Source organism: Ursus americanus, chromosome X (assembly GCF_024610735.1).
Source record: "Ursus americanus isolate L20-20 chromosome X, mUrsAme1.1.p, whole genome shotgun sequence".
Taxonomy (NCBI): Eukaryota; Metazoa; Chordata; class Mammalia; order Carnivora; family Ursidae; genus Ursus; species Ursus americanus.
This window is the reverse complement of record NC_142164.1, coordinates 61,703,252-61,713,151: the sequence shown is the minus strand read 5'-3', so window position 1 is coordinate 61,713,151 and position 9,900 is coordinate 61,703,252. Positions and strand designations below refer to the sequence as shown.

Here is a 9,900-nt window from a genome sequence, read left to right as displayed (position 1 = left end):
CTTGGTGCCAGCAGGGACCGCAACCACCCCCATTCCCAATTTTCGCAACTTCATTAGCTTCCGGATTTTTCACTTCCTCAGTCCCCACCGACCTACAGGTGGGGAGTGGGACTGGGGATGGGCAACAGAACAAAGAAACCAAGGAGCCCCAGTCCCAGGCCAGGCGTCCCTTCTGCAGTTTTCGACCAACTGGGAAACAAGAAGGGCTCAGGAACGCGTGAATCCCCATCCCGGGTCTCAAGCCACTTTCCAAACGCTAGGAGCCTGAAGACGCGTGGGAGGTGGGAACTGCCCCCGCGCAGCCAACAGACCTCCACTCAACAGGCCTGAGTGGCCGTGGGCGCCAACAGTCTCCACGCACTGGGCTCCGTTATTTCATCAGCAGTTTCAGAAAAACCTGCCAAAAGCAGTTATGCCTCACTGCAATGTGTAGCTTTTTCCTGCCATTTTTTTCATAATAAAAGAGGGAGTGAAGCTCGCTCGCTCTCTCCTCCCTCACCCCCTCCCTTCCAAAAAGAGCCAAATGGATACAAGGGGGGAAAAAAAACCCACACACCAATCTCCGAGGGGATGCCAGTGAGGTGTGGCTTGTATTTAAATATCCAATATGTCAATGTAAGGGGAGTGGGTATGTATATAAAGTGCCGTTTGCATCTGATAGCTCGACGAAGCCAGCTATGAGAGGCCTAGGGAGATGGATGCGTAGGGGAAGCGCCACTTTGACTGAGAGCAAGGTCAGGAGCTCGTTGCCCCGCCGCTGAGAAGTTCCTTGGACGCGAACAGACGTCGACTGCAGCTAGGCAGAGCGCGGAGCGAGCGAGGGAGCGAACAAGCGCCGCGGAGTCGCCTGTGCTCGCCGAGGGGAGAGGTAGTTCGCGTCCCCCCGCCCCAGCTCGGCCCCGCGCACCCCGCCATGGCGGAGGTGGGGGGGGTCTTCGCCTCCTTGGACTGGGATCTACACGGCTTCTCCTCGTCTCTGGGGAACGTGCCCTTAGCTGACTCCCCGGGTTTCCTGAACGAGCGCCTAGGCCAGATCGAGGGGAAGCTGCAGCGCGGCTCGCCCACAGACTTCGCCCACCTGAAGGGGATCCTGCGGCGCCGCCAGCTCTACTGCCGCACGGGCTTCCACCTGGAGATCTTCCCCAACGGCACGGTGCACGGCACCCGCCACGACCACAGCCGTTTCGGTGAGGACGCGGCCGGGAGGGACGGGAAGCAAGCGGACGGCTCTCTGGGGAGCCAGCGGCTCGGGGCTCCGGCTCGAGGCCCGCGGGCCGCCCCCAGCTCGGTGCCGTCCGGGCCCGTCGAGGCGGGAGAGCGCCGGGGACTCGGGGCGGGCGGGATCGGATGGTGCAAACTTGAGCCGCGCGGCGTCAGGGCGCCTGGCACCCTCAGACGCTCTCGGGAGGAGGCGGGGGCGCCTTGAGGTGCGGCCTCTCTTTTCCCCACTCCACCCTTCTTCCCTCCCCCGTAGCCAGGGGATCGTTCTGACACTGGACGCTGCGCTTAGGATGAAAGCAGGTGGAGTGGAGAAGGGTAGGAGCCCCGCCGAGGAGGCCAAGGACTGTGGCTGTAGCGCGGGCTCTCGAGGGCTGCGGGGTTGTCGCGGCCGATTGTCTGCGGCAGAAGCCTTCCTGGGCCGTGGATGCGGTGGGCGGGCGGTCCGCGCCGGAATCGCTTTTGGCCGACGGGGAGCAGGCAGCCGGCGGCCGTGGCACCTGCCTGCCTCTGGCTTGCTCTGCCCGGGGTGGAGGCCAATCCAGGCAGCAAGGCGTGAGCTGGGTATTGGAGAAACTGGGGAAGCCTCCCGCTGTCCACTCTGGAAGGGCACAGCCCTGGGTCAGCTTTTGCCAGGACATACCTCTGGATTCCTTGCCTCACAGGGAGGAAACGGTCCTGAGCGCACTCCCAGCCCCAGAAACAGGTGTTTCCTGGGCCCAGGACAGGAAATGTATAGCCTCCTAACAGGATTTTCTTTGCTCGACACCCGGCAGATTGTTTAAAGGGCACAGCTGCCTGTCTCACATACAAAACATAATTAGTATAAACCTTGATGTGGGATGGAGATCATTAGGTTTCTAAACAAATGTGTTCATTCCTCAGCAATTTGGCCATTTTTATTTTCAATTTCCTATTCTCTACCAAACTATAATTCAGGTGCTGTGACAGCTACCTTTACTTGGGAGCGCCATCCCCCAATACCCTCTACTTCTCCCCAAGAACCCTATGGCCCAAGGACACCTTCGATCCCTAAGCCAGTAAGAGGCTTTGCCAACCCTCAGGCATGATACCAGTTCCCTTCTTTATCCCACCCTCCACCATTCTCCGCCCCCCCCCCAAACCTCCCCATCCTCCTATTCCCCTGCCTTGCTAGAGCTGCATCTGGAGTGCACAGTAAAAGGCCGGGTGGGGACGGGGGGAGGGGAGCTCCCAGATTCCAGTTCCTGGGCCAGGCCAAGTCTAGCAAACAATTTAAGGTCAGGGTTGCTCTTCCTTGCTGGGAGCAAGCAGGAACCCTAACGAGGTCTACGTCCTCTGGGGAAAAGGCACTCACAGAGCTGGAGGACAGTGGGTTGTGTGTGGGGTGGAAGTAATGGAGGGGTGCAGGTGTCTGAATCAACTTGCAGCAGGTCCTCAAAAGGGTGATAGGTGGGGTCAGGGAAGAGGGAGTATTAACTTGGCTCCTTTCCCTTCCATCACTCGTGACTTTGCAGTTCCCTTTTGTTCCTCTTCGGAAGGAATGGGACTCCCAGCCTGGCCCCAGAACCTCCCAAAGCCTCCCAGAAATGGCCTAGAGATATTGGAGTAGCTAATTCCTGATACATAAAGAGAAAAATCGTGAAATGATGGAGAGACGTAGGGTGGGGGCAGCAGGGGTGGAGAAACTACGAGCTTGGCTTCCAGCAGCTAGTGTTTGTCTGACTCTGTGCCTAAGCTGAGCCCAATAACCTACAAGGTCAACATAAATTAGTAAGAGGCTCTTGGGATAAGTGGTCTTTAATTACCTCCCTAAGGACACATCTTGATTTCTTTTTTCATCTCTCAGGCCTGCTAAGGGTAAGTTTAAGGAGAAACCAAAGGAAATAAAACTGGCAGGAGGAAGGGATGTTTTCATTGCTGCTTAACTGACTGCTTCATTTTTGGTTTTGCCTTTGAAAATAACACTGCCTGAGACCACCTCTGCACCACCTTTTCCCTTTCCTCCTTCCCTGGCTTCCTGGCAGTTCCATGTATTTCCTGTAAAGGAAATGATAACTAGTCAAAGCTGTCTCTTTGTAACCTCCCCTGCCAACTTTCAAACACACATTTACTCTTTCTCAGTTTAGCTTTTGGCAAAGAAAGAGGTGGCGTTTGAGTTTGCTAACTCTCCTCCCTCTGCATTTGAGTTAATCAGCCAGGGTATTCAATAAATCGAAACTTTAACATTCCATAAGTGCTTTAGCAGTCAACATTCCAGCAGGGTAAAGTAGGCCAGACTTAAGATATAAAATATTATAGATTTCTGCTCGGGGGGAGGAGGTAGTCTCCAAAGGCCATGTAAAGTAAATAGCTATTTGTTGTAATTGGAGAGCAGGGCCCCCAAGGATTACCCTGGAATCCATGTGTTCAGAACGAATCAGGCTGAGCCCAAGAGCAGCCACGACTCCAAATAATAACCTGTTGGCATAGCCTATGCTCCCCCTCCCCCAGCCCATTCTGCAATCAGTAGTCAGGAGTATTTCACTCTCTGCTTGGCTGGTGGCATTCACAGGAGGTTCACAGGGATGCTGACATTCCTGAGGGGGCACCCGTGGGCTGGCAGAGCAGAGCCTGGGAGCCAGACTGGAGGAGAGGCCTCCCGCCAGGTGTGATGGAGCGGGCTAATGCAGCTGCTTTGGGTTTTGAGCCGTCTGGTTCCTGTTTGTCAAGATGCCAAAGCAGCACTGTCTTGGCCCCGAAGGTCCGAAAGGATGGCTGAGGGAGCTCAGGCAAATCATGGAACCAGATTCCAGGACACGTTAGCCAACCGTCTAGCTAGGTTCTGAAGCAGTGGAGCGCAGGATGGATCTGTTTTGACGGAGGCCGTGGGGAAAAAGACGGAAGAAGAGTCTGGAAACTGCCAAGCAGAGGCCAGAGCCTGAGGCGGACAGGTCAAGATGAGGCAGAGTACAGGGAGGTCCTGGACCTCGAAGCAGTGAGAGCGCTGAAGACAAACATTGTCTGCTTAATACTTTGCCTCCACACTTTGCGGTTAATACCCCTCTCCAACTGTAACTGGGAAAATGTGAAAATGGCTTGTTTTCTCTCTCCCTTCCTGCTGGCTGGGTTTCAGGAGGTTTAGGAATATCTGTTCCATCATCATGTGCCACTGGGTTCCCACAGTTTGAATACAGCTAATAGGAAAGTTGGCAAAGGAAAATGATGCCCCAAGACAGCTGGGCAGGGATGATTCCAGCTGTTGGAGACCCCTGTTATGGACACAACCCAAGTGACTTCCTGTATGATCTGTCCTTTGGCATCAGAGAGTTGGAGAAAAACTGTGGTGACTCAAACGGCCACACCTCTTGTGTTTCATGATTTGTTCTCACACCAGGTCTTGGACGGTGAGATCACAAGCTGCCCTCTGCTACTTAATGAGCTCAGGGTGGTCAGAGACACGAGATACTTAGAGAATGAGGGAACTAACACTTGAAGCTCAGCAGCAGTTTGTCCGAGCAAAGGAAATAACCGAAGGCTCCAGCAGGTTAGTATCCCTCCAAGTTTAGCACACAGAACCGAACCGTGACCTGGTTTCTTGTTTTCCTGCCACACTGGCCACTCTCCTTTGAACACACTCCTGTTTTTCCGTAGACCTCTTTCAACACAGTAGAACTAAAAACAGCACTCGCAGTGTGGTCCGAGGCGGAACAGAGTGGACCAGTCTCCTCCCTTTTGCCAGTTCCTAGACCTCTATCAGGGCAGGCTTCGATCACATTAGCTTTTGTTTGGTTTCGCATTAGCTTTTTGATACATTTTAATTTTTACATGACTAGTTCTACATCAGCTCTTTAATATCATGAATCACCCATCTGAGCTTCCCTTGTTCAAGCAAATCTCTTGGTCATCGTTGTGTATGTCTTGCTAAGCCACACCTCCCCGTTCCAAAGGTGGACTGACTTGTATTTAGTGAAAATGCATGGAAACACAAAAGAATATTACATGTTGTCAAGAAAATATACAAGGTTGCCTGAAGTGGGGAGGAGGATGGGAGCAGAGTATGGAAATTAAAAAAAATAGATGAATAAAAAGCCCTTGCACAGACCGATTATGGTAATAAGCCATAGAACAAGGAGTATGATGAACTCGACTGTCTGCACTTGAGGCTCACCATCCCCCAACAAAACCCAAGTGCAAAACATCTTGAGTAATCGGTTTGGGGACCAAAGTGCAGGACTTTACATTTATTCTAATTAAAGCTTATTTTGTTGGAGTCGGCTCATGTTTCCGTCCTCTTGAAATCTCTTTGGATTTTGATTGTGTCACCTTCTCGGCTGTACATCTTCTGGGACTAGGGTAAGCGGTTCTCCCCTGTCCTCTCACAAGTCATTTATTAAAATGTTAAACAAGGCAGAACCAAAATCAGACACTTGTGCAGCCCAACTAACGGTTTTGATCCATTAAACCACTTCCTGCTTAACCCCTACTTGACATCAGCTGTTTGCCCTTCTCCTCCTACCATCTTGTGTCAGTCTCTTTTCCCAAAACTCCTTTCTTGTACTATAGGAGTTAAGAACAACCTGAGAGGAAAACTTAGAGTATTTCGATGTTGGAGGCCATACGACAGCAGCAAACCTTTGCATTCTTCAAAGAGATCCAAGTGGGCTGTGGAAACATGTGCCCTAAAGCTGCCACACCTGCACACCCATCCACCGGCCCAAGTCTCTGGGGCTTTTCAGGGGGCTTCCCGCTGGAGTTTAGAATCCAATTTCAAAATTAACCACTTAATTTTTTAAGTAATCTTCAAGGAATCAGTTCCATTCCCTCTGTAGATTACGTAGAATATTATTACCCATAAGAATTGCATTTTTGGGGTAAGAAAAGCAGCCAGATATGAGCTCATTTCATACCTTTGGATGCCTCTGTGAGTCAGTCATATCAAGTTTTGGTCTGTACGTTGGAAAACATGGTTAGAGATGGAATATCAAAGAGGAATCTGCTTGACCATTATGTCTGTATCCATAGAATAACAGATGTACTATCCTAGGACAAAATTGCAGTCTTTGGCACCACCAGGATTTAAGTTCTGGGTCCTCTTTCCCTCTTAGAAGTTGTTTTCTTTTTTTCTCCTACTGCTGCTGGGTAAATGTAAACATTCTCAACTCCTCACCTCTAACCTTGTCAGCTAGAGGGATGTTTCTGAACGTCTTCCAAACTTTCCTCTTAAAGTTGCAACATCTCAAATCAGTATCAAGTCCAGTACTACCTGCCAACTCTTTGCCATGGATAAACTTAAAATTCTAAAGAGACAAGGGGAAAATGACAGGCTTGTCAGCCTGGGACTGCACTGGCTAAGAGCATATTTGAGGAGAAAGCTCTCACCAGGCCATGTTTTTTTGCCTTCTGCCATAGGCAGGAGACACAGACTTAGTGAGTGGACTGTGTGGCCTTTGTTAGAGTCAGCTACAGGCAGTTGACAGCCTCACGTGGCTTTAAGGACATGGGAGCTAAGAGGGTGCAAAACAAAGTCAGCCTAGAGGGCAACGAGGTAATGCTGCGTGCTCTAGGGAGGAGGGAAGTGACTTTGGGAAGATACAGAAATCTAGCCACATTCTTCCATTTAGAAAGCTACCCTCCCATTTCTTGAAATGGTGGTATTTAACAGCAATAGTACCTTGTAATTATGGAACTTTCATAGCCAAAGCCTGCTCACGGACTCTTCCTCATAATATACCTAAGAGTGTTGAGTAAGAAATTATTTCAGCCATCTTACACAGGGAAAAACTGAGGCCGAGAGAGACTCAGTACATTTTCTGAGGTTCGATTCTTGCTGCAAAAGATGGTTTCATAAGGTGACTCACTCAAGGCATACAGGGCTGGCCTCCAGTTGGGGATAAATGCCTGGAAGCTCGTGTCACCTGAACAGCTTCCTCTTAGTTTGACATCAATAATAGAAACGGCATTCACTTTCTTGCTCTAGGAATCCTGGAGTTTATCAGCCTGGCTGTGGGGTTGATCAGCATCCGGGGAGTGGACTCTGGCCTGTACTTAGGAATGAATGAGCGAGGAGAACTATATGGGTCGGTAAGTTGAAGGTTTTCTTTTCACCAGAGGCTGTTACCACCGGTGTTTGGACTATGTAAGGCAAAAATATAAAAACATTTATCCAGCACTTGAAATGCTTCTATCAGCTGTGAAGGATTAGTGTCTTCTAGTTGCTTCTTGGCTGCCCAGGTGCTTGCTGTATAACACTTGCACTCACTCAGTTCCCATCAAAACATAAGCTTTTCCGTGGTAGCTTTGCTTTCACCTTTTCCATGAGCGGGCCAGCCAGCCTGGTGATAACAGTAAGCTGTGCTGTTTTGCCACCAGATGGTAAGGGTTTGGGGCATTTACACTCCTGAAGAGCATCTCTGAATTTTAATGGATACCTAGAGGAGTAGCAGCCGAGCTGGCACAAAAATGGGCAGTGGAAGAGCTGGCCTTCAGATTGAGATTCTGAGATTGCGAACACAGTCCCTGATTTCCAGACCGCTTCAGCCGAATCCCAGAGGCCAAATGAAACAAACAAATGAAGAGTGAGGGTTCCAGGGTCTGGTGACAGCCCCAAGTCCCCAGCTAGGCCTGGGTTGGCTGCAGTACATGTTCTCTATTCTGGAAGCTAGCCCAGCGCTGGGGAATGGTGAGTGACTTTGCTGACCTTAACCCTTTCAGGGGATCCCAACTCCTGGGTTTGCCTTTTGAGTCACATAGCATGCTTTCTGGCTGCCTGCACCCCATGAAATCAGAGCACATTTTTCCCTGACACCTAAGAGATAGGCCTGTCCCCAGCACTCAGTATCGGCAACCCCAGCAAGTAGTATGCCAGCTGGATCAAGTGTGAGAAGGGACAGAGGCAAGAGACCTGCCTCAGGAGCTGCTCGCTTGAAGTAGCCAGATTGGAGGAACTTTTCAAGGAGATCTTTTCTGAGCTTTCCACCTGACAGGCCTGAGACCCTTCATTAGGAGAGATCATAACTCACCTCCCATGGAGCTTTATATAGATCCAAGGCCTTTGCCTGTTAGTTGACTTGGTTGACTGTAATCTCAATGGACTTGACATTATTTGCCCTAAGTAGGGAGAAAACTTGGGGGCCAGAGGAGCACTGGGAGGCCATAGCAGAGATTCTCAGGCTCAGGGAGCCAGGTGAGGCCATCTGCTTCAGTCTCCTGCCTTCAGGAAAGATCTCACCTGAAACATTTCTGTGGGGTTCATGAAAGAGGATGAAGACCATACAGACAGGACTGTGTTGTGCTATTTGGAAAGCAGGTGCCTCCACAATACTGGGAGATGGGACTGGAATTTTCTAATATCAATGTGCTATTGCTATTTCAGCAAGCTGGGATGGGAGAAACAGTCATATAATAGGTTCTGCTTTATTTTCTCACCCTCACAGAAGAAACTCACACGTGAATGTGTTTTCCGGGAACAATTTGAAGAAAACTGGTACAACACCTATGCTTCCACCTTGTACAAACACTTGGACTCGGAGAGACAGTATTATGTGGCCTTGAATAAAGACGGCTCACCCCGGGAGGGATACAGGACTAAACGACACCAGAAATTCACTCACTTTTTGCCCAGGCCAGTAGATCCTTCTAAGTTGCCCTCCATGTCCAGAGACCTCTTCCGTTATAAGTAATGGACCCCTAGTGTGACCTCTGTGACCCCTGTACTCTAGGCCCACAGATGTCCCTGCAAGCACTATACTCATAGCTTTTCAGTCCTCTTTCCTATCAATTTAGACGACAGAGGAGCACTTCCTGTTCAACGCAACCCAGCTGTTCCCTTGTTCAAAGTGTATATCAAGGTTGGGTTATTTGGGGGAGGGAGATGGGTGGAAGGGGTGGGCTAGAGGGAATCTTGTATATACTTTTTTCTTTACTCATGTTCTTTCCCCTGAGGTGGCACAAGAAAGAATGGGGACCCCTGCCAAGGGCCAGGGATATCTTGCCCCACAATCTACCCAAATATTTTGACAATGGGTACATGAAAGACCAAGGAATCTGCCATAGATGCTACATACAGAGCTTTGGAAAAGTCCCATTAAAATCCTTGGGGCTATGACCTGGCGCAGGCCATCCCTGCATTGGCTCTGGAGATTTCTCACCTGTCCTGACATGCAGTTTTCCTGCCATTGGAAGTGGGAGATGGGGTAGGTTCTGAGAAAATGATATTAAAATGTAAGCATGGATACTGTGCATAAGGACAAACTATTTATGAAATGTACATGCTATTTATTTTATATATTTATTTATTTCAAAATAATTTTATTTTTAATGAGAGATGCTATGACTGGATTTTCATCAGAAAGAATAAGGTCCTACTGAAACAGGATAAATGAGTTATTAAAGGCTTTTATTGGCAATAAAATTTTATATTGTAACCATTGTCTGATTCCATTGAGTTGCACATTTAGTACAATTAGAAGGTTGCTTAGCTTCTCTCTCTCCAACTTATTGGAATCTCCTGATGTCAGCATCACACTACCTAGCCTAGATGACCCATCACCAACAACACTAGCATTTTTTAAGGACCTTATCTGAAGTCCTTTCTGGTTCTATGACTTTAAACTTAGTGATGAATCAAAGCTTCAGGAAGGCCTGGACCAACAGCTCTTACAGAAGCTCCTATTTGTGCTTAGGACAAGGCATAGAAGAACCCTCCTTTGGGATTTGGTTAGG

General features: G+C 49.5%; 1 protein-coding gene across 1 annotated transcript; it reads left to right on the top strand.

The window, feature by feature from the left end:
• Positions 1 to 436: 436 nt before the first annotated feature.
• Positions 437 to 9,602, top strand: FGF16 (fibroblast growth factor 16). The gene is made up of 3 exons (XM_045801299.2): positions 437 to 1,187; positions 7,157 to 7,260; positions 8,613 to 9,602. Exons 1-3 carry the CDS (start codon positions 914 to 916, stop codon positions 8,856 to 8,858), a joined length of 624 nt encoding a protein of 207 aa, XP_045657255.1. The 5' UTR covers positions 437 to 913; the 3' UTR covers positions 8,859 to 9,602.
• The last annotated feature ends 298 nt before the right edge of the window (positions 9,603 to 9,900 follow it).